General features: G+C 33.6%; 2 protein-coding genes across 2 annotated transcripts in view; both read right to left on the reverse strand.

The window, feature by feature from the left end:
* Positions 1–2394, reverse strand: part of LOC118191013 (ketohexokinase-like) — a 33810-nt gene extending 31416 nt beyond the window's left edge. Inside the window, exon 1 of the mRNA XM_085815974.1 lies at positions 2094–2394. The gene's annotated coding sequence lies outside the window, so the exon portion shown is untranslated. The remainder of the gene's footprint in view (positions 1–2093) is intronic.
* Positions 2395–2525: 131 nt separating this feature from the next.
* On the reverse strand, positions 2526–4735 carry LOC118191014 (uncharacterized). The gene is made up of 2 exons (XM_035361809.2): positions 4489–4735; positions 2526–3108 (listed from the first exon to the last, which is right to left on the reverse strand). The coding sequence occupies exons 1-2, from the start codon at positions 4616–4618 to the stop codon at positions 2567–2569; spliced, it is 672 nt and encodes a 223-aa protein (XP_035217700.1). The 5' UTR covers positions 4619–4735; the 3' UTR covers positions 2526–2566.
* Positions 4736–25538: the final 20803 nt, after the last annotated feature.

Consider the following 25538-nt stretch of genomic DNA (forward strand, 5'->3'; position numbering starts at 1 on the left):
ACACAGCAAGATTTAAGGATTTTGAAACCGCAACTCACATGAACACTATGGAAGGTATGTGGGGTGTAATAAAAAGGGATTTTTGAAAGAAATGCTACTGACAGTCCGGAGGATTTTTTCATTTTTACTTTTGTGAATTGATGTGGTAACAACAGTATACAGATTGTAGTTTAGATAATTTTAAGTAATTTTTGGATGGTGTTAAGGAATTCTGTGTAGTTCACATATCGGAAAAAAAAAAAAAAAAACAGAAATTTTTAAATAAAGGAAGTCGATATTTCCTTTTTGTACTGAATAGATAAGATAACATGTATTTCCATTATTATGTTATTTCCTTGTTTGATTTAAAATGCAGCTTATTGAGATATATTTTTTGTTTTAACTATGTTTTATTGCATTATATTTTGGATGCCATTTTACTGGAGAAAGCGTTGGATGTAAACAGGAATGGCGCAAAAAGAAAAACACCAAGGGGTACCCTGAAATATAGGTTTACCATTCATATTTTTACAGATGGTAAAAATATTCAAAATATTAAAAAAATCTTTGATGTAAAGTGTTCAAATACCTTTAGTGTAATAAAATGATGGGAATTGCATGGACTGATTAAGAATGCACTGAAGTTTGGAACATATTTTACATAACAACAAGGAAATGCAGAATTATTACATAGAAAAATCAAACAAGACCCGAAGACTAGTACTGTAAAATATTCGGCTGATTTAGAAGAACAGTTTGCAATAAAAATTAACTTTGAAGCTTTTAGAATAATCATTTAGGCCACATGGATACAATGGGAAATCAGCTTTTTCTTGCAAAAAAGAAAACAAGGAATATATACTTGGTGTTTGCAAAATCTATAGTAAGCAAAGTTTATCACATTTTAACAATGTTATAGTATTTGTAAATTAGTCAAAATTTAAAGTATTTAGCTGTAATGGATGAATAGGTGGAAAAATTCGAATTAAGAACTGAATTTAAAAAAAAAATCATTGTCCATTGTCAAGTACGGGTAATGGTTTGGAGATGTTTTGCTGCATTTGGAACAAAAAATTTAGTACTTATCAAAAATAATTTTGGATTTGAGTAAATATATAAATATCCTTAATGAAAACCTGAAAGAATCTGCAAGAAAACTTGGAATGCAAAATGCATTCAAGTTCTATGAGGGTAACAATCCTAAACATAGTCATATATATATACATACTTCTCACTGTATGAAAAGATTTGGAAAAATGAACAAGAAAATATACTTCTTTGAAAGCTCTATTAAAAGCAATTCTTATGTAGGAATGGAAAGATTAAAAATTCTTACAGGAAGAAATTAGTTGAACCTAAGAACAAAGTGCATGAAATGTGTAATTTTAGTTAAATAATCCAAACTTTTTTAATAAATAATTTTTCTACTAAAAACAATTATTTTTTTTAAACAAGTATATTTTAAAATAGATGATCAATAGTATAGGTGAAAGAAAAATAAACTCGTTTTCCTGATATTTAATAAGAGATATTTTAAATATAGATATATAAGATAAAAAAAAATGATTCAAAGATAGATACTGGATATATTTTAAAATGTATATACTATGATAATTGATAAGATAATTTACATGCCTATAAATCTAATTGTCTTATAATTTCTTCAAAAGAAGAATTTCCATAATTTACAATAAAAATGAATTTTTTACTAATAAACATTGCAGTATGCACATTATCCTATCCAGATAAAAAAAAAAAAAAAAAAAAAATACCCACCACTAGAATTCTTTTTCAATTATATTAATCACTGTAATTAGTCATACAATATATTTCAAATAAGGACTCATTACTTCCCCCACTGGGATACCTGAGGTTACAGGAAAGAAATATTCAAAGTAGCTGATGCCTATGTGATAGCCGAGTATCTGAGTAGATGTATTCATTTTCTTCTTCCCCCCCCCTCTCCAGAAGACTAATAAAATATGACTTAACTAGATTGTTTGTAAAGTTTTATGTCAATCCATAGCAAAAAAAAAAAAAAATAATAATAATAAATAAATAAATAAATAAAATAAATAATAATAATAATAATTTAAAGCAAATATTTAGTGTACCTTATAGAAAAAAAATAGTTTATAAATATGGAATTTTATGTTTCCATATGGAAAAAAAATGTTCTTTGATACTGAACAAAAGCTGTTCTGCTAATTAAAATTGCAAAATTAGTTTTGCAATCTTTGCTCCAGAAAAATCATAGTAATATTGATAATTTTGTACATCACTTTTATCATTTCATTTATGTATACTTTCCATAAGCTGCACTGTTAGATACAGAACCAGAAAGTCCTACAGTATTAGAGGGTTAGCCATATTTTCATACAACATGAAGAGCAACTTCAGGGAACAAAATTCAAATACAAAAAGAAATTGTATTATTTCAAAGATTTTTAGAAGATTTTAGAAAATTGTGTAAGAAAAAAAAATTCAGTCTATATACTCAGTAGTAAGTTTAGCACCTGCTGTGCACACATAGAACTTCAATACAATATCGCTTAAAATTTTTATTTTTTCTGCCAAAAACTATGAATTATTCCAATAAAAATATGCTTTGATCTTGCTGATTTTCTAAAATTAATTTTTGCATTACATTATTTTTTTCCTTCATAGTTTTCAATTTTAATTCACATACATGTAGTGATTCTTGCAGCAGTTCCACATGACTAGGTAAAGTGGAAAGCTTGCATGGAACTAATTTTGTCTCTGATACTGACTTTTTCAAGTTTGAAAAATTGTTCGCCTTCTCTTTTTCAGCCAATACTACATTTTTACTGCTAGAATAAACAAATCTTGTATCAATAGCACTGCAAACGTCAGCCAATATCTCAAGAGAATTTATAGCTGTATTATTTTCACTATTAACTATTTCATTTGAAAGTTTCAATTTCTTAATCTGTCTTTTCTGAGTTTGAAAATTTAATTCCACACACTTAGAATAATCCTCAAACACTGTTGGAACAGAATCTTTTTTCAGTACTCGTATTTTGCATCCTTCTTTGTACGAGCTTTTTTCAAAATGCCTACTACAGACAACAGATCTGTCAGCAGGTCTCCATAAATCACCAGAGGAATCTAAAATTGAAAATGAATAATGTAAATCAATAACAGACTTAAAGCAAAAGAAATTATTCTAACCTTTCAAAAATTCTGGAACCTTCTTAAAATTCATGCAAAAGAAAAGAACTACATTAAATAGTATCTTTATTGAGATATTATGAAGGTTATGCTATTACTATTAAGAAAAATTTTAAATAAGTTTAATTAAAAAAACACGAATTCAGTTTTTAAAAATATGCAAACATTTATTAAGAAACATGAAATTTTATAATTAACATAATGCTTAAAAGCTTCAAGGGTTTAATCCTAGTATCCTGTGCACACGGGATTTGACTACTTTTGGCGACTTTATGATGAGCAGTAAAAAAGGGACATATACGATGAGTAGTTAACGGGTCATTCAAGAAAATATGTAGTTAAACATAGTATATACTATGTATATAATATATATACTATGTGTGTATAATATATATATAGACGTTCTTTGGATCATTTTTGGTGTTGGTGATATAATTTTCAAAGTCGCGCCAAGGCTGCACCGTATACTAGGATTTTACCGCTTCAAGTTCATTTTCTCAATGTAATTTTACACAGAATATTTGAAAAAACATAAAAATTTTTAAACCTTTCAGAATCTTCCTAAATCAAAACAAACACAGAGGGTAAAGAATTATTTCAAGAATTAACATATTACATAAAAATTAAGAGTGTGACTCTTGATATTACAATAGACGTCTTTTAAAATTATAATAATTGCAATTCTTTTTTTAAAAGAGACATTCTGCTCGGTATCAATAAAACTTATCTTTCCAAAATGTTAAAATGCATAATGATTTTTTAAGTTAGGATTCAAAATACAAAAAGAGAACAAAAATTCGACTTTTGAGTTCTCAAAACATTTTCAAAATTTGTGTTATTTTAGGATTCAAATGTCCCATCTCTAAATGTAACACAATGTAATACAAAATACCCACATATTTAATTTAAAAGTTAACACAACATAATACATAAAAGTACAAACATTAAATTAAAAAAGTTGATGAAGCTTTCATAAACATTAATTAATAGCTTACATTTATGAAAGCAACAGATTAAGAAACAGTAAAAAAAACATTTGAAATGTCTGCATCTTTTATTTAAAAAAAAAAAAAAAAAGAGTTAATTATTTTCTTACACTTTAGGTTTTTTATTCTACATTGCACTGTCTTAATATATCTAAAAAGTACTTCGCTATCAGTTTTATTAATTAAATACGTCAAAAAAACAAGCAAACCTTAAAAAAATACATATATACCATTCTTTTCTCAATAAATGATAATATTCACCTATTTTTTAAATGATAATATATACTGAATTCAACGTTAATACATTATTTTTCACATAATATCAATTCACCTTTCCTAGATATATTTTTTATCCATTTTTCTCGAAGTGTTTCTTCACATGGAAATTCATGAAAAGTCACATGTTTGGTTTTTCCTTGCTTTGAAGTACAATATGGTACACAACAATAAACCATTTTCATATCAATATACAAATTCGTATCTTTGCAGCGGGCGACGAAGAGTGGGGTTGAAGCGTCCCCTAGCGACAAATCTTTGTGAAATTTGACAGACAGACCAACGCCAACTTCTTGGACAAGACAAAATAGACAGATGTCTTGTTTTGCACCCGCTAAGTCTTTCTGCTTCGATGGGCGAAAAATCAAGCTTAGGTGCGAAGGAAAGGTATATAGAAAGGGGGCGGGGCAATTGAAGTAGACAAACTCCCTACGCACAAGGGAGGACACAATGAGAAATAATAACAATAAAACAGTTTTAAATTGACTTAACAGGTAGGACGGATAGCACTCGTGTGCTTTGCGATATTCAGATAACCACTCGTTGCTTGAATGGGCATAAATATCGGCATTGATACTTATAATTCCTAATTTCATTCAGGAAAAGAAGTGCGGAAAATATTAACCGGTGCTGGCACATTAACCGCTGCACAAATTATTTTCAAACAAGAGTTTAGTTTTAACCAGAGTTAGAAAATACTTCAGCTTAACTACTTACGTTAGAGACCTTGGTTTTGATAATGAAGCTCAAAATTTATCAACAATTACTAGGTTTTTCAGGTACAGCTTCTTACTAGGCTTTGTTGAATTTGTGCCAAAGAGAGCGACAGACGATGATTTTCTGCTCTGGACAATAATGCTAACATTACAGGACAGGAATATATAAACTTTTTTTTAACATATTGGTGCTCTATTGAGCTTAGCACGAAGAGTTCGCTTTTGTAGATTACTCTTTAAAGCTGTAGGCGGTAAAACTGGAGAAGTTTGTATACAGGAAACTCGAGGGGGGAGAGATGAAAGAAGTCGAAATAATGAAGAAAGCAGCGCATTAGTCCTAAAAGACACGAAATAGACAAAGGGACTTTACTCTGAAATTTTTATGCCCTACTGGTACCATGTTTCACAGAAAGTTTGTAAAATGCAATCCTCCAGAATAAAGATATAAGGTTAACTGCATAAGCAGTTTGTTATCACCCCCCCCCCCCAGAAATAAGTCTTACAATTTATTATGAGGAGAATCAGTGAGATATTGTTCATGACGAGACATGGGGCTTTCAGTCATTTTTCCCATTTAAACGACTAACGAGGAAACTAATGGTCTCGTGCAACCTGAACTCAAGCGCAAGTTGCATGCTTCGCCTGACTTTCAGTATGCCATATTTCACATGCAATTATTTCTGCTTCGGTGATAAAAAAAATTAAATGTTAATTAATTCTTCTGTCTTCTAACATACTGCTCGCCAATAAAATTGCTACGCCAGGGAGGAAATCGAAAGGCAGAATCTTACTTATTGTACACATACAGTAGACATGATTAAATTTTCTGGTCATTTGCAGCACACAGGTGAGGAATTAAATACACAAAGCTTCCACCTCCGGCAGCAATAAATAGAGGCGGGGTAAACTGCTGGCAAACCTGGTGGTCGCTAGGGGCTCCGTGAGCACACGGTCATCTGGAAATACAAGCTTTACCTAATTAACAAAAGAATATCAATTAAAATTGTTTACTACAATTAGCTCAAAAAATTAGTGTATTCATTACTCTATTTTACTTAAAAGTAACAAATCGTAAAAAATGTGACACTTTAAATTTTATCACGTTCTACCTTCTTATTTTTTCTTGTTCTTAGATATTATGTGTTAAAACACCCCAAAAATGACTACACCTGTAGTTCGAAAGAAATTTTGCGCTTCCATAGAGGGAATCACCTTACAGAAAATGATTGCCATTGATGTGCTCATTTGTTCGTTTTCCAGAAAGTGTTGGTTAGTTTCAAACACTTTCTGCAAGTGGAGCATGTGAAAAGTTTCTAAGCCTTTTGTTTGCTCGACGATCTTTTACTGACACCTATGGATGAACCATTTATGTTCAATGATTTCCTCATTTTCTAACTAAATTTGCCAGCACTATACACAAAAAGTCGTTAATCATTGTTATAAATCAAACAAACCTCTGCCATACGGCTTTTAAATTTTAAACAATGCTTGCTCTCTTCAGTACTCAGATTGACTTCTTCAGTGTAGTTTCAGTTTGCTTTGTTAATGTTCATACGGAAAAAAATTCTAAGCCTCATTTGTTAAATTGGTAAGTAGAAGTATTTATAATAACATTTGAATAATATAATGTTTCTTATAATGTTGTAAGGATTATGTTAAATTTTAACAGTTAAATTTTGAGTTAAATTTCCTTTCCTATCGCTTCTTAATTTCAATTCACAACTTCAGGCCAGAACGTATTTTTAGAATCACTTTTGAATTCAAATTTGAGGAGTAGTATTTAACCGCGACGTTCTACTGTCTTCGTCAGAGAAGACCAGTTATACTGGCTAGCACGTGTCCGCCTTTTTAGGCTACTGTCTTTTAAGCTATTATTACGCTCCGTCGTACTTTAGGCATTGATAGCTTCGCAGTCAATTAGCGTTAAGGGGCTAACTCTGTTAGAAATTTGATAGCTTCGGCTATATCTTTTTTGTTAAGATTAGTTTAGTTTAGTTCTTAGTCTCTTAAGTTCAACGTGTTGAATACCCTTTTTATCGAGGAAGGTCAGGGCAGCACGAGCAATATGCGGATCTGCAGCATCTTGCAGAAAAAATTCGTCACTCAAGTCTTGAAAATAGACAAGAGCACGGACTCTAATACGTCAGAAATGTAGCGGCAGCTGTCCACATTACCAACTATGCCAATAAAACGTGACTAGAAAGTGCGTTTAATGATATTCCAATACCATCATGTCCTTGCCCATACACTAGCATACCCCATACCCTTGGCTGGAGATCCTACGTAATGAAACCCCTTTTCCTCTTAAGGGATATGCAAAATGTTGTTATTTCGTCATATAAAGGTGAATTGTAAAAATGAAGCAACATGTGCTACTTGCTCTTTGCAACATTTAAAAAGTGGGTGTATAAAGAACTCTTTGTTGTACTAATTGTAAGAATTATAATGATAAGTTTAGATCGAATTTTGATCGCTATTGTCTCCAAAGAAATAATTATGGAAGCCATAAACCTCTCTCCTGAGGATGGGGAAAAAAAAAAAAAAAGAAAGAAAGAAACGAAAATTCAGATATCTTTAAAGAAGAAAGTTGCAGTGCTCCGAGCGGGAAGACTTTGTGCTTAATGAAACTTAACCTATTATCGATAACTTAAAACTCCAGTGTGCATCAGTATAGGACGACGTTTCGGTGGCTGTTATAAAATGTTTATTTAATTTATAGCCTAATTTTTTATAACTTTGTTTAATACATGCATGAAATTTAGAGTTTTTCCAGGCATTTGAAAAGTTTTCGAAATGCCTTTATTTCAAAGAAATTTAAATTCAGATTTATATGTGTACTAAAAATCTTTAATATAATTCTTGATAAGCTTCTGCCTAGTAGATTGTTTAATCTTTTGGTAGTTAACAAAAAACTCTTCAGTAGACAGTATGGCTTTATTTAGGGCAGCTAGACCGATGATGCTTTATTTGATGTGGTAAACTTGTGAAACAAAATAAAAGTCACAGTCACATTGTATTGATTTCATTCGATATCAGTAAAAGCTTTTGACAGTGTTCGCAGATTCTCATGGGAACACTGCTTGATCTAAGAAAACCGCTGGAAGTTTTTCAGTTATTAAACGACTTTTTTTCACAATAGAACGATTGCTTTCAGCATCTCATCTGAATCTTGTATGACTTAGCGGATATTTTTAAAGGATGCTTTTAGAAGTCTTATAGTTTACCGCTGTTATGAAATATTATTATAAATAAAATGATAATGTAATCTTCTCCTATGGGCACTGATTGGTACATGCGTATGATCTCATGATCTGCATGTTTGATTCTTCTGTCGAGAAACTAGAGAGAAAACTATGGGAAATTAGTGTTATTTTGCATAGATGATAAGAGGTGGAGGAGATTACTTTTAATTTAGAGAAGAATAATATTCTGTTTTTTCCCGGGCAGGAAAACAGATAAGAAAGTCCGATTGAAAATATGAAAGATCATAAAATAAAACTTGTTTCCCTTTGACTTATTTGCGCTTTATCTTGGACAACAAACAACTTTTCTAGATATTTTAGTTGCATTCAATAAAAGAACAGACAAGAATTTAAAGAAATATAAAAGAAATACTGGTCAGACGTATTTGCTTTGAAAAGTTTTACCCTTGGGAGATTTTATTAAGATGGTGATTAAAACTGCGATACAGACGGTTTGGATGCTGTCCATTACGAGATTATTTAGAACTACATCTATGGGGTAGCCTGCGGGGTAAAGTACGTGAAAGAATACTTTTAAATTGTAAAGAAAGGGAATGACAAGAATTTATAACTCTACACCTTGAGCATTACAGCAGCAAATCTATAACATGAAATGAAATTTTGGTATTTACATGTTATCGCAACCACCTTAGTAGAAGTCGCAAAATTTTCAGAAGGTGCCGAATTCTGGCAAGCATTCTTCAGTCAATCATTTTCATAACAATCTTTCAGTCAAGCAAAGTTAGCATTTTCGTATGCATTTTTTGCTGCATTCCAAGTTCCAACGATTTTTTATAAGTAAATGTTGATGTTTAATCTTGATATTTCTTTGATATTTTTGCGTAATTTTAAAATGTGCACTTGTGGAACTGGCCAGCAATGGAAGAAACTGCGGTAAAAGTTCTGCAGGAATACAGAGTTTTGCTGCAAAAAAATATAAAGGGAACAACTAGGAGATGTGTTTGGTACATTGCTAGTGTACCTAAGGTTTGCATGATGTCATTCTTTGATATGTTTAAAAGCGAAAACAGATCGCTGTGTACTTGAAGACAAGTGGTTTAGTTTTAATATATCTGGTAATTCATATTTAGTAACTAAAATTTGTATTTTAAATGGCTAAAGTATGTTTTCTTTTCATATGTTGATAATAATGATTGCCAACTTACGATAAATGTCAATAGTTTGAGAATGTTTTAAATAAAAAATTCCGGAAAACCACGAAGCTGCACCCGCTAAGCAACTTTTACCTCTTCTTCTCTAAGAAATTGCGAGATTGCTCCAAGGTTGTTGCGAACAAAATTTCGATACTTCTTAAATGTCCTAAGACTATTTGCTTTATGAAAACTATGCGTTGCTGTTGTTGTGATTTATCTCATTTGTCTAAGAGAACACCAGAACAAGCCCATGAAATTCATTGTGCCAAGGAATGCCAGATCGCACCTGTCGTTGGCAATATCTTTCGGCACGGTACAATTGACAGTGCAACTTTGCGCAGTTCCGCCCCGAATTTTGATGGAGAACGTCTCAAGGGAACGGGTCCAAGGGTCTACCGTCCCGCTTCCCTTACTACCATTCTCTCAAGAGGACTTTTGGCTCGCCTCATGAAGTAAGTGAACACAAAGGAAAGAACAAAACACAAAATGTGAAACTTATATGCATAAAATTAGTATTTTTTAAACTATTTAAAAAGATACTAGTTTTAGTGTACAAATATATGTAAGCCTTATTAACCCTTTGATATCTTAAGTTCTGCAAGGAAAGGTGAATTAAAAAAATCAATTCTTATAACATTGCTATCTATTCCTTATCCCTTAATATCAACTGATAAGCAATGCTGTAAAGTACATCACGATGGAACTAGGTACTTAAATAAATTTTTGTTGGTTATTGCTAACTTAATGCATATTACTGAAAAAATATATTTATACTATCAGTGACAAAAATCGGGTTCTTTAGCAAATTACAATATATATTTTACACGTTGCTGTCGGATGATACAGTTTCATTTTGTGTTGAGAATGAAACTCCGACTTAACGTTTAACACACTCAGGAAGCAATAACATTAAAAATTACTCGCGCGTTATACGGAGAACTGGTATTCGAGAAATGAAATTTATATTAAATGAAATCATCAACTTTCCATGTGTTTTGCACTAAAGATTGGTTTAGTATTACTCACGCAGCTAACGTTGGAAGTAACACGAAGAGATCCCACCTAACTTTATATGATTTAATCAATTCATTTGATATGAACTGTAGACTGAGGTAAGTTTTTATTTTTTCAAGACTAATTTATAAATAACTAATAATTTATTCATAATATGTATAGTTTAACTATACATATTCTCAGTTTAATACAGTATAACTTCAAAGGTATATAATTAATGCACAGTACTGCTGATATGTATTTGTGTTTCTTGTTGTCGTTATAGCCACTACTCTTTTTAAAGCTATCATTCCATAGTCTATCAGGCCCACCAGCGGCCGAGCGGTAAGATCGCTGAACACTGGTAGTTCGGTCCGAGGTTTGAATCCCGCGAACGGGCTGGCTGCATGGGCGTTTTCGTGGTTTGTGGTTTTCCCCATGTGTAACGTGTATACGAACCAGTTTCCCTTAGAAAATCCTCCACGAAGGCATCCCTTCCCTTAGGCAGATAGCCCTCGAGGCTTTGCCATAATCACACACACACACACACCATAGTCTATCATTCCATAGTTGTATTACACTGGAACGGTAGTAAACGAATGCGTTAAAAAAGGTATCGCTCATGTCAGGAAGCCTTTCTTCTACATACACATACACACACATTTTAGAGCCATTTGTTTTAGTGGAAATAAATTTTATATATTGTGTTTTACTTAATTCTTCTTCGCCTTTAGTTATTTTTGTTTAATCTATTATGGCAAAGCATACGAAGGCTGTGTCTCGAAGAAGTAGTGCCTTGGTGGAAAACTTTCTTAGCAAAGCTCTCCTAACTTTACATTACATACAGGCAAAAAACCAAGAAAATCAGCTAATCTTTTCTCCCGTGTTCAAATCCTAGTCTATCTACAAGCGCTCACTCTACGACTAGTGGACACAGTATCTCTTGGATATCGAATAATTCTACATATCATCCTTACTCTCTATACGTTTCTTCAACAGTTTTGAAACTCGTGAAATTCACCTTGTGAACCGCAGTTTACGGTGTATAACAATTTATATAATCAGAGGCGAGTGAGACTATCGGAAATTCAGGAAATTTCCTTAGGCGCCATGGCCGTAGCGCCTTATCACCTTATATGGATGGTTTAAAATTGGATGAAACATTAATCATAACTGTAAGATTTGAGCCGCAAAAAAAGCAATAAACTGATTGACAGGAAAGTATTTACTGGCACCCCTTTCCCCAGAATAAATATATAAATAAATAGATGAATTATGCTAAACTGGACTCTCGTCGTCGTTAGCTCATCCCAAATGCATAACTGTTGGATCTAGTTCTTTATTCCATAGCATAAAAGAAAGGGATTTTTATATCCCAGCACTCTGATAATTTCATAACGATGCACCGTCATAAAGATGCCTGTTGCTTTAAGAAATTAGGTTACTATTAATGTTAAAAGCCAAGCTAAAGACCTTCATAGTGTCTCAGTATCTTAAGGTTGCGTACTTCCTGATGTAAGCTGAACTTCAAAAGAGTGCTGTGCACCTTTGTGTCAGGACACCTTTATCTTGTCGAACGAAGAGGAAATTGTAAAAAGGTACCGTCACCTCTCTGAAAACTGACAGCTCCAATAAGACCAGCTTCATCCGCCTTGTATATAATCAACGGTATTCAGGTCTTTTGGAGCCTTATACCGCCTGACTTAACGCCATCATAATCTCCATATTATTTTTGTGCACTGTCTTGTTCTTCGTTTAGAAAAACAGAAAATTTGCATAAAAATTATGTTTTTGATCTGCTAAAAGCACCCTTCTTCAGCGAATAAGCAAATAACCTCCGCTTAACGTCTAAGCATATTACCTTTTAATTTGCTGGTATCCATTCACTGATAATTCCAACGATACGAAAATTTTTGCCTTAAGACCTCCCTGTTATCATCTCGTTTCCGTGTTTCTTTTTAATCTAAAGGGCGTTAGCCCAGGAGGGCTATTAATTTCGTTTTGGCATTTTGCGTTGGTTCACTTTTCAAATTGTTGCCACCAAATATTAGACCCTGTATTTTGTATTTTGTATGGGCGCAGCCCCGTTCCCCCCCCCCTTCCCCAGCCGATTTAAATCGGCCACATGGCCAAAATGGGACAGGCCCGTCCAACACAAAAACGAGAAGCCACCGAGCCGGCCGTGCTCAAAATTTACACAAGGAAAACCACAATGCAAAATTTACCTGAAAAGACTCAATATTTAAACAACCGAGAAACCAAAGACCGAGACCCGAGTAACAAAAAAGGTTAAAAAAGAAAACATAACAAACGCAAAATTACGAGAGCAAATGGTTGCAAGCCAAGTTAAAACAAAAATCCATCATTCACACAAAAATGAAACTGAGGAAAATAATAAAATCCACAAAGTTAGTAATAACATGAAACCAAGACAAAACAACACAGAACCATTCATACAAAACATAAAAAGAACTTCTTGTAAAATCTTGATCAGCGTTCGAATGAGCACAAAATTATTGAATAGGTCAGAAGATCTTAACTCTCAATTCTGATCTTTTCTTTATTGCCATTAATAATTTTCATTATTTCTTGAGCAAAATCTTTAAATCTGTTACTATTTACGATCATTTCTTCAATCTTCTTGTCTCCATACTTAAGCCTCACACCCCGGGTAAGAATACACGACTCGACGAAGTGATCTGCGTCACCGATCTTATCACAAATGAGGCATTTATCGTTGCCCTGGAGATGGAATCTATGTAAATAGAAGGGAAATCTTCCATGATTGGTTATAATCTGGTTGGCATCAATATTCATATAACATTTCATTCTGTTTGAAACTTCAATAAAATTTAAGAACCTATTTCTTTTAATAGAGGTAGACCAAACCTGCTTCCATTGATCATAGTAAAAATTCTTCATAATTGAGATCATTTTTCTTCTAGCCGGTCTTACATCAAAATAATCCATACCATCCCCCAGGGCAGCCTCCTTTGCCAGTGCGTCCGCCCTCTCATTGCCAGGATGTCCAATATGTGCCTTAATCCAGTGAACATGGATAACATGATATCCTAATGCTGTTTTAAACAGATCTTTAATGTCTTCCAAAATTTCATTTTTAGGCTCTGGCCGGGAGAGAGCCGTTAGCACAGATAGGGCATCTGAGTATATATGTATACAGTGTTTCTTAGTAAGTTCTCTTAATATCCAGTTAAGAGTTTCCCTCAAAGCAGCCATCTCAGCCTGATAAACTGAATTATGTTCAGACATTTTAAATTTCTCTACATGTATCTCAAGTCCATAAAAATAGACAACAAAGGCTGAACCGACTCCCCCCCTCGAAGCCAGAGCCATCCGTATAAATTTCAATTTCCTGTAGGTCCAATTTATTGCAATCAAAACCAATGCTACAATAGTACATAGGAGAAACACTCTCTGGATTAAAATATTTAATAAAATTGGCACAAACTTTAAAATCAGTATAATTAAAAGAGTCTCTCAATCCATTACTTAGTAAAAATTTTTCAAAATAAAACTGGTAAAAAATCGAGAGAGGGGGCACACCGGCAAGTATGCACAGAACCTCCGTCGAGACCGTCCTAAAAGCTCTGGTAACAGCCAAGAGCCAGCCTCTCTGCAAAGAGTCTAATTTAGTTCTTAAACGGAGAATAAGGAGATTCTTAAACGGTCTAACTTATATTAGACCCTGTGTTATACTTAAAGAAATTAAATAATGAAGAATCTGCATAAATGTATGTATGTTTCTCGCATTGTGATAAAACGATGGTACCTAGAGCCATCAAATTTTGGATCACGTACGTTTCCACCCAAATATGGACATCTGGAAGCCCACATTTGAAATTTGGAATTTGTTTTATTATCTATTTCATATTATTTTATAAAATTTCATCAATTTTTTTTATTAACAAACTCAAGGATTTCAAAGAGAGCAATGGCAACACTGTGTGTGGGGGGGGGCGGGGAAGAAAAGAAAACATTTTTAACGCCAGCGTGCGAGACTGTAAATCGGAAATTCTAAAAATATGCTCCTTTTAAAATTATTCTGCGATATCGCTGCTGAGCTGCATTTTATGGTTTAAGTGCGAAGAAAAATAAACAAAGGTAACTCACAAAATGTTAAAAAAACACAAACGTAATGCAAAATCTGGAATCTTTTAGATTTTTTAAAAAATTTTTTTGGGGGGGCTTGGAAAACTTTTAGAAAAACAATGATCTGGTAAACAGCTTAAAAATTCCCACAGCTTTCAGATCATTAACTTTTAACCTGTGAGCAATCCAAGGATAAAACTCTTTTTTGTACAGGAAGTTCCCGATACTAAGCTTGAAAAAAGCTGAAGTTAGCCAAATTTATTAGCTATGCAGCCAGATTACTAGCTGCATTGCTAGCTATAGTACTATCAGACTACTGACTGTATAACCCTATTACTATAGAAAGAATCGCTATCCGTAGTTCGTTTTTACGGTAGCTAGTAGGACTATGAATTGCATTTTTCAACTGAGATCTGCAGACAGAAGGAAAATTACTCTGTTTATACAGAAGTTGGCTGACTGAAATAGACTATCGAGAAGAAAATTTTGTACTTTCTTATTCTAGAAAAAACATGAAACTCTTTTCTGAGGAAAGAAAAAGCTTTAGCAAACTAAAAAGGAACTATCGGTTTTCATCACGATTTAAGAACAATGTTGCATTAAAAAATTCTGATTTTTAATGATATTATCTTGATTTTGATAAATATTATCTTGAAATAGAGAAATCCTTCGCTAAATCGGTGAGAGTTTGATGTTTACTCTTGCATATTCCAGACCGAAGGAATGAAAAGAAGAGTAGCATTAGATTGGGTTAGAACTGTAAAACCGGCTTTTTCAGGGGTAAAAGAATCCGTTGCAGTGCGATGACTAGCCAAATGTGGACTTCGTGAATGTCGTGATCGTGCCGCGTGTGTTGTTCCGGCGTCGCGCGTGTTGGTGCGTCGGCTGTGAACTTCTCCCGGCGTGCGTTCCCATGGCGGCGGTCCGTGCGGGAGGGAGGTCACGCCGCTGATGAACTCCCTGCCCACACAATCTAAACAATCGCCGGTAACGGTTGCCTTCCGAAATTTTCGTCCGATTGCCTCTTTCCACGTGATAAGCACAATGCCCGCGAATCAGCCGAAAGCTTCGCAAGTAATGGACAGAGGGGAGTGGAGATCGCCCCCATTGCTGAAGATGAGTGTGGAGGAATTGATTTTGCCGTCTTTTTTCGTCGAATTTTCGTAACCTGAAATCGAATTTAAATTTTCTTTTAACAATTTGTGGTAACAATACTTTTGTGGATGGTACAGAAATCTAAATGTATTAAAAACAATCATTTCAGAATCGTGCACTACAATTCTTACGTTGATAATGCAAAGTGGCAAAGTATTGGATTCATGTCAAACCGTTTGAAACAAAAATGGGATCTTAAGAATTTGCATTTAAATTTAAAAATTGCTGTCTAAGTACTTAAGATACTTTATAACACCTCAGAAGGTTTTACATTTTACCATTGAGTAAATAAATATTAACACCTATTGCTACTAACTCATAACGGTGATTGTTTATTACTAATTAAATCTCAATTCAAAAACGAAAATTTTAATTTTTTTAGTTCTGACACCCTTTTCTTAATGAGAAATATTCAAAATTAAAATGGGATTTAAAATGACTGATTGACAAAATTTAAAATAAATACGTATGGATTCACTCTTTTAAAATAATTCTACTTTAATTAAACTTAGGAGATAATATAATCAATTAATCAATATTGTTTAGGAAATAAATTATATATATATATATATATATAGAGAGAGAGAGAGAGAGACTGTTGCTTCGGTATATTATAAACAAATGTAAACTAAAAACCTGGTATATATTTTACTACAGAATGTCATCATGCCTATAAGAGTTTCTTTTTTTTTTAGCGCAAAGGAGCAATTTGTCCAGAAGAGCTATAATTTCGTTTTGGCATTTTGCGTTGATTCACTATAAACGGCGAATCACTTTTTAAATTGTTGCCACCAAATATTAGAGCCCTGTATTATATAAAAAGTAATTAAATAATGAAGAATATGCATAAATGTATGTATGTTTCTCGCATTGTGATAAAACAGCGGCACCAAGAGCCATCAAACTTTGAATAACGTAGGTCTCCATCCGAATATGGGCATCTGGAAGCCCAAATTTGGAATTTATTTTACTATCTATTTCATATTTTGTAAAGCATTTATGAGTTTTTGATTAAGAAACTCAACGATTTCAAAGCAAGCAATGGCTATAGTGTAAGGCAAAAAAATTATCTCTAGCGCGCGAGACTGTGTATCGGTAATCCTAAAGAGATATGCTCTTCTAAATAATTTGAGATACTGCTGTTGATTTGAATTTTATGGTTTAAGTGCAAAAAACATCATATTTAATAAATAAAGGTAACAAACAAAACGTTTAAAAAAAACCGCCCCCTTTTGGTGTAATATAAAATTTGAAATCTTTCAGACATTTTTTCCCTCTTTTTCCCTCCCTTTCTTCTTTTGGTGTTGTGTGTGTGTATATATGTGTTGTAGTACAAGTATAAAACTCGAACTGAAACTGTATGGGCTCAAATGCACGATCGGAAAGCAGCTGATGTGCCGTACCATTTAATGTAACAAAATAATTTTTTAATAAAAATTTTTAAATGAACTTTAAGTTTTAAGCTCTAAATATTTATAAAATATACATAAACAATAATAATAACACAAAGCAGAAAATTCAAATTTATAAAATTTATTTTCCATTTAAAAACCAAATGTTGGAAACTGGGAGAAATTTCTCTTGTTGCATTTTGTAATTCAGACATATTTAGAGCTAAATATTAAATTTTAAGACGGAAATTTACTTAAAAAATTTTAATACACTGAATTAACCTCTAAATAACTTACTTAAACAAATTTTGAAAAACTTTCCAAGTCGGACAATACAAGGCTTTAAAAAAATAATGGCAACCTATTCGCTTTCTTATTAAATTTGCCTTTAATACATATATTAAAAATACATTTGCTTGAATGTAAATACTTTCAGACTTCTATTTACTACAACTTGACACTTGATGGAGTTTATATTCTAAGTTGTAGCCTTGGAGAAAATTATTAGAAATTATCTTAATCACGGATAATAAATGCTTATCGTTCAATCCGGTTCTTTACTTGTTAATTTTCAGCTGAAAAAAAATATATATATTTACATATAAACGAGCTATTAAACAAAGCGATTATTTTTATTGCGCAAATTCGTATTTATCTTTTGACGAGTACGAATAAAAGTTAAATCTGTATCTTCAAGTGTTTGAGTAATATTTATATCAAACTACACTTTAATTAGCTCCATTTATAAATTTTCTGGTACGTTATTCATGTTTCTTTTAATGATAATTAATATGAAATCGGTCTCCAGATCTTTAAATCTTCCTTCAAATTCTTACCATAATATTTTTCATTTGAAATAATAAGGCAGGATTTGAGATGTAGAAAATTTACAAAATGTTTACATTCCAGCCATGTTTCTCATAACTGCAATTTAGCTTTAAAAGCTTTAATACAAGCATACATGTCAGTGATAAGTTAATTCTTTTCTTGTAACTATTTATTGGAAATATTTAAATGGCGATTAAAACAAGAAATGCTAAGTCGTAGCCTTGCAGCTACAACTCGACGAGCTAATGAGAGTTAACTCGTCGAAGGTCTTGATAGCCCAAAGGACAATTTGCCCAGAAGGGTTATTAATTTTGTTTTGGCATTTTGCGTCGGCTCCCTATAAATGTTGGTTCATTTTTCAAATTGTGCCGCTAAATGTTAAGAGTCCTGCATTATATTTAAAGAAATTAAATACTGAAAAATCTGCATGAATGTATGTATGTTTCTCGCACTGTGGGGGAAAAAAACTGTATCTAGGAGAGCTCAAATTTTGAATAACATAGTCCTCCGTTCGAATATGGGCATCTGGAAGCCCAAATTTGTAATTTGTAATTTGTTTTATTATCTATATAATATTTTGTCAAGCATTAAAGAATTTTTGATTAACAAACTCAACGATTTCAAAGCAAGCAATGACAACACTGTACGGGAATATATATATATATCTCCAGCACGCGAGGCTGTGTATCGGAAATTTTAAAGACATGCTCTTTTAAATATTTATTTTAAATATTATTGCTGTTGAATTGAATTTTATGGTTTTAGTGCGAAGAAAATGATATTTAAACAAGTAAAGGTAACACACAAAACGTTAAAAAAACGCTACTTTGGACGTAATATAGCGTCTTTCAGATTTTAATTTTTTTTTTTTATTTATTTATTTTATGTGTGTTTGTGTCATGAAAAATTTTAGTTCCTTTATTAAATCCGAAAACTATTTTAATACAGCTCCTTGACATAACCACCTCCCCTCGTTTTAATAAATTTTCGTAGGACATAGTGAAGAATCACGCACAGTTCTGTACGCCAGGTATTAATATAATATACAAACACAAAAATAAACAGGTTTTATAAGCCAGGAAAATGAACTTACATTAGTTCATCTTCATATTTTCAGGAATATAAACTGATTAGCTGTGCTTCTAGCTAATCAACCAGCGACTCACGTATGTATCAGAAGTGCGAACTCATTAGCACAAACTGGGAACACCATAATAACTATAAGAGGAGAGAATGCGACCTGCATTTTATTTTCCTGCTAAGTATTTAGTTTTAGTTTATGAATATAAAAAATTATTTTTATTCAAGTTCAGATATTTATAAACTTCTTCTATACTTTTTGATAAATTTATAAAACAAAGAAATTAATAACCGAAATTTAAATAAATGTATAAGCATTTTTTGAGTTTCTGGAAATGAGGAGAGGGGATTGATCATCTAGCGACAGTGAAAGGGGTGCTTTGAGCAAAAATAGTTGAGAACTTCTGGATTAATATCTAAAGCGTCTTCAGTTATTGACTGAGAAGCTCAGTGGATCAACAAATAAGTAAGAAATTTCTATTTTATTTTGAACTAAGTCTTCGATGGAACTTTTGTTTTATAGTATTGAAACAACTGATAGTTCCGGTTGCCAACCTTGAAATATGAAAAACCGGGAAAGTTCTCGATCCCCAAATCTATAATTTTGGGAAGGTTAACGCGCTTCTCGTGAGCACCATTTAAAAAAAAACTCAAAATTGATTTAAATTCGCTTCATAGCGCATGAATCGGTTTATTTAAATATTCTTAATAAGATTTGACGTAAAATATATTATTTAATTACATATTTAAAATTTATTTTATTTTATTTTTTGGCGAATTTCATTTTGTAATTTCTTACACTTAAAAAAATCCTGAGTAGGGGGGGGGGAACTTTAATTTAGCAAAGTTGTTTTAAACAGGATAAGAAAAATTAATAATTAATGTACATAGGATTGAGAAGATAAACTTAGTAATTTATCATATACTGATGTTAAGAAAAATTAATATAAATGCTTACTGATTAAACATTCGGTTGAATCTTCATGCGAAGTTCTATGAGTGTCTACAATAGCTCAAAACAAATCCGATCAAATAAAATTTAATAAGAAAAATTATGTTGAAAATCACCAGAGGTAGGTGAAATTTGCACAATTTAAGTTCCAATAATTCAACAATCAAACTTACTATAAGTTTTGTTTGCACAAATTAATTTCACTTACACAATTAAGTAACTGAAAAAGACTAAAAATTAAAAACCAGAAGATTCGGAGGATCTGCAGAGAAATGCCTCGAAAAACCAGGCTTTCCCTAGGAAAACCGGGAGCGTTGGCTTACACTAGTAACTGAAAATGAAACAACCTAGTGAATTAAAGAAGCCTTAAACAGTAAAAGAAAAAAGTATTTGGACTTTTGTGAACAAAATAATTCATATCGCTAAGGACGATTTGGAAGATTTAAAAAATTAGAAGAGAAGGCTAATTACTTCTTTCAGTTAGATTCTAAAACAAAAAGCATGATAGATGACTTCGAAATGCTTTGAGGAAATTGTTCCGAAGCAAGCTGCAAAAAGAAGAGCCGAAAAAGGTAGTTTAAATGCAAATAAAAATAAAGTTTATTATATGCCTCAACAAGCAGTAGTTCTTAAACATAAATTAACTACAAAAATGAGGATTGTTTCTGATGCTTCGTCTAGTGCAGTGAATTCTAATTTTCTTAATGACTATTTACACTGAGGTCCGCATTTAACATCCGATTTGTTAGTTTTACTTTTGCACTTTATATTGAACTGGGTCGCCTTGACAGCTGGTATTAAAGATGCATTCCGGCGTTAGCTCCGGATGATTGAAACACTATCAGATTTCTCTGGATTACGGGTGACACGACTACGGGACCACAAGTTCTACGAATAACACGAGCCAGTTAGGACAAAGGTCGAGTCCATTCTTGATAGAGGCAATTATTTAACGCTTAAAATCATAAAAAATACGAAGAAGATTACCCAGCCAAACCATGTACGAAATAATAGATTATAAGCTGATGATCTTATCCATAGTTTGCAAAATGAAGAATCTGCTTTTAAAGTGCATCATCAAATAAAGTTTATTGTAGGAGTAATAGGCTCTACGAGCGGTAAAAGTAGCTGAACACTGGTTGATCGGACCGAAGTTCGAGTCCCGGAGAACGGGATGGCTGCATGGCCGTTTTTGTGGTTTTTCCCATGTTTTCCCATGTTTTTGTGGTTTCTCCCATGTTTTTCCCATGTTAACGTGGATACGAGAAGTACACCACAAGGCATCCATCCCTTTGCGTGTAGTGTGCCTAACGGCGAAGTACGAAAAAAAATTAAATAAAAAAGAAAAAATATATGAGAGATACTTGTAAGATTTTTGGATCTTGTTGGAATTAAAAAGAAGATTGTTTAAATATTGATAATGAAAAACTGGGAAATATTGAGATTGCATACGAATTCAAGTCGTCGAATAGATGTGTAACAAGAACTGTCGGAAAGAAATTTGATCCATTTTGACTTATTTCTCCTTTCTCGGGTAGAGCAAAAATGATATCTCAAGAAACCTTTAAAAGAAAACTGAATTGAGATGACTCCTTGCCACTTGACTCCGCGAAAAAATATCAGATTGTTATGAAGAATTAACTGCATTGCTTGAACGAATTTGTTTCTGCTGTATTACCCTACAACAGAAAGCGGTAATAAATGAAGATGATATAACAGAAGTTTTTCATTGAGACGACAATGCTCCAATCATCAATCAATTAACGGGCGGCGAAATCTGTAGTATGGTTCTAGATCCTGAAAATACCGCTTCCGATAGTGAAGGAAGTGACAGAGAGGTTATTGAAAACGAAAAAATTTCGATTGACAAGTTAGTTGGTATTCTCGACACAACAATTACAGGATTTGAACAATGGAACTTTGTAATTGAACAAGAAATTATGTCTGTTTATAGAATTAAAAAGAAAGTATTAGCACAACAAAAGAAGCAACTTAAACAACTTACGTTGAAAGAAATGTTTAATAAAGTAAACAAATAAATATTAAGCTTTTTTTTTTTTTTTTTTTTTTTTTTGTAAATTTTGATACTCTTTAGATCATAATTGCTCTTTATTTCATAAATTACGGTTTCATATTTTTAATTATATAATTTCTACATGCCATCTTACCAGATTTAAATTGCTAATCTAGAATCCGGAAAAATCGATAATCCGGAATCGCCGAAGTCCTGACGAGTCCGGATTACGAACTTTGTACTGTATTACTGTGTTTTTTTTTGGGGGGGGGCGCCAAAAAGGTATTTTGTCCCTGGCGCTAGTTATGATCGCTACGCCACTGAGAAGAGCAAGCTAATCCGAACTCACCGTCGCACCGCTAATTTGCTACAAACAACAAACAGCAGTTAACTAAACAACTGAACTGAGATGTTTTTCTCCGGCTTTTATAAGCTTTTTATTCAGTCACGAGAAGCTTCTGGTAATTTATATTCTCGAGGTTTCTGAAAAGCAAAAGCAATTACAAGATATCTATTTATTAAATGCGCGTGCTTCTGTATTTTTACTTTTTCGGCGTAGCTTTCTCTTAAAACTCGGCAAGCGCTGAACTGCACGGGGATATGAAACAATTTTAATTGCAATTCTACTAACAATAGCAAACTAAATACAAAAACCGTAACACTGCTCCCTTCCCAAGAACTGCACGTCCCGGGCAGTACAATCCCTGGACAGGAAGCCAAACTTACAACTAAGGCATCAATGCAATAATAAACATTACATTACAATAGCAAACAACATAAACAATAATTACAATAAATAACTTAAAACAAATCAAATATTAAATACAAATCAAATCAAATACAAATTTAGAAACAAAAAGGACCATGGTCTTATACTATTTACAATTATATATACACTACGTACTATGGCCATAGTAAGGAGCTAACCTGTCGTAATGAACAGGCTTAGAGTTCGATGACTTACGGATCCGAACCACGACGTCGTTCAGCTTGTTTAGGACTGTGTACGGACCATTCCAAGGTGACTGTAGTTTCGGACAGAGTCCTTTCCGTCGAGTCAGATTCCACAACCATATGTTGTCTCCTTCGTTGAATCGATGTCTAGCAGTTCTCATGTCGTATCGGGTCTTCACCTTTTCCATCGCCAAGTTGACTTGCTCTTCATTCATTTCAAACCGAACCTGGAGATCTTGGATGTATTCTTCAGGCGATGAAGGCGCATCCGAAGGGCGACCAAACAGAATATCACAAAGTAGACGCAGGTCACGACCGATGAGCATCTGGAATAGAGAATATCCGGTAGTCTTGTGTTTCTCATCGACCCTAGTATGAGTTCGGCAGCTTTCTGAGCGGGGCTTTCAGACAAGGCATCGGCGTTTCCAAGTAAGGATCCCTTCTGAAGATGGATAGTTACGTCCTCTGCTGCTGAAAGCAGTTTGTTGTTTTTGAAACCCAAGGGAAATTTGTATTTCCTTAAAAAGTCCAATCCGAGTATGCAAGCGTCTGTAATATCTGCCACATATGCTGTGTGATAGTAGGCGGCACTCCCAAACGTGATGTTTACGTTTAACTTCCCATCTATGTCGATTTTATCACCAGACGCAGTCTGGAGGGTAACACAGGATTGCGTCCAAACGAGTTTATCTGTAAACTGTTGAGCTAAATCTTTTCGAATTGTGCTAACATTAGCTCCTGTGTCAATGATCATATTGCAAGGAATTTCATCGATATGCCCTTTGATGGACAATCCATTACTGTTGCCACTCATTTCAGAAATCTTGAGCGCTTTAAAACGGGTTTTTTCACTATCGTTCAAACTCTGCCCCGCTATATGGTCATTAATTTTTTTCCTGCGTCGTTGCTGGGAAATGGTCTTATTTTCCGTGCAATGGGGTGTTCTGCAGTTCCTTCATACGTGGCCTTCAGCTCCGCAGTTCCAGCATTTTGGTTCCTTGTCACTCCTTTTCCATTTCATGGCATTTAATTGTCTGTTTAAATCCTCTATCTTTCTTATCTTACTTTCCGTGCTCTATCTTACTTTTCCGTGCTCTTTTCTCCTCTGGGATGTTCTACAGTTCCTTCTTACGTGGCTTTCAGCACTGCAATTCCAGCACTTTAGGGTCGGTTTCTTGTCACTAATATTCCGTCTCAAGGCACTAAGTTGTCTGGTTAAATAGTCTGTCTTATTTTTCGTGCTCAGAGGTATTCTGCGGTTCTTTCGTACGTGGGCTTCAACATCACATTTCCAACACTTTAAATAATCAGTTTCTTCTCAGTCCTACTCTGTATCAAAGTATTGACTTAACTGGATAAATCATCTAAAAGAGCCATCAATTGATCCACCGGCTTGTGGACTCGCACAGCTCTGACTGGGTAGCGATCTCTACCAGTTGCTTGCTGAGCTACCTCGAATTTCATGGCGTACACTAGCGCGCTTTTTATGTACTTGACGTCCGCCATTCGCAGAGCTTTCTGTATTTCGGGATTCTGGATGCCACTGATAAAATACTGCCGGGACAGGATTTCCCTTGTTTCTCTCGGGCACTCCGAAAAGGCAAGATGGAACAGCCTTTCAACATCTGTGGAGAGCTCCTGGAGTGTTTCCTTGGGCTTCTGTTGGCGGGATTTTAGTTGAAGCCTACTGTAGTCTTTTAAACATTTCTCGCCAAAGTGTAGGTCTAACGCGCCGGATAGAGCTTCGAAATCTAGCCTCTAGTTTTCGGGAAGAGTTTCAAGGATATCCGCAGCGTCTGCTCTCAGAGAAGCGGCGAGATGATAGGCCTTAGCTTGGGAATCCATCCATTCGCTTTCGCCACTATAGAAAATTGTGTCTTATATACTTACCAGGAGGTCTTCCCATCATACGTGGATAGCTTCAGTGAGGGACGAGTAGGCATGGGTAAAAATTTAAAACCATGAGGCCCTGCCGTCGCTACGAATTTCTTTAAAGCAACAACTTCTTAGGTTACCTTAGATAACCTGTCATCGATTTGTCGTTGAACGGCAGAAACTCTTTCTTCAGTTTCTCCAACTCTGTTTTCAATCATGTCAATTCTGCCTTTCATAGCTTCAAATTTATTTTCTATTGCGCAGGTGATTTCTCTTTTCTTTTTCTCTTGACCCACATTCATTTCCTCTTTAACAGCTTTCATCTTGTCTTTGATGAATTCTTCCATCTTTTCCTGAACGGTTTCATCTCTTTTTTAACTGAGTTGACGGCCCCTTTCATCTTGTAAAAATGCAAAATCTGAAAGCTTTCAGATTTTTTTCTTTAATTAAAAAAAAAAAAATTTTTTTACTATTTTTCTAAAAATCTTTTTCTTTTAATTTTTTTTTTAGTGTTGCTTTGTGAACTTTGTCCTGCCGTGACCAAACGCTTGAAAACCGTTAGTTTACAATTATAGTGTTGCCAAGACTTCATAAATGTGCTGTATTATCTGAAACGATGTCGATATGGATATGAAAAAGGA

The sequence above is a fragment of the Stegodyphus dumicola genome, chromosome 4, assembly GCF_044657685.1.
Source record: "Stegodyphus dumicola isolate Sdum_Otavi_A_Nest chromosome 4, ASM4465768v1".
Classification (NCBI taxonomy): domain Eukaryota; kingdom Metazoa; phylum Arthropoda; class Arachnida; order Araneae; family Eresidae; genus Stegodyphus; species Stegodyphus dumicola.

Excerpts from the sequence above, each read along its gene's own strand:
- LOC118191014 (XM_035361809.2), bottom strand. The coding sequence starts at position 4,618 with ATGAAAATGGTTTATTGTTGTGTACCATATTGTACTTCAAAGCAAGGA. Across the intron at positions 3,109-4,488 it reads AAAAAATATATCTAGGAAAG|ATTCCTCTGGTGATTTATGG; the intron begins GTGAATTGATAT and ends TTTCAATTTTAG.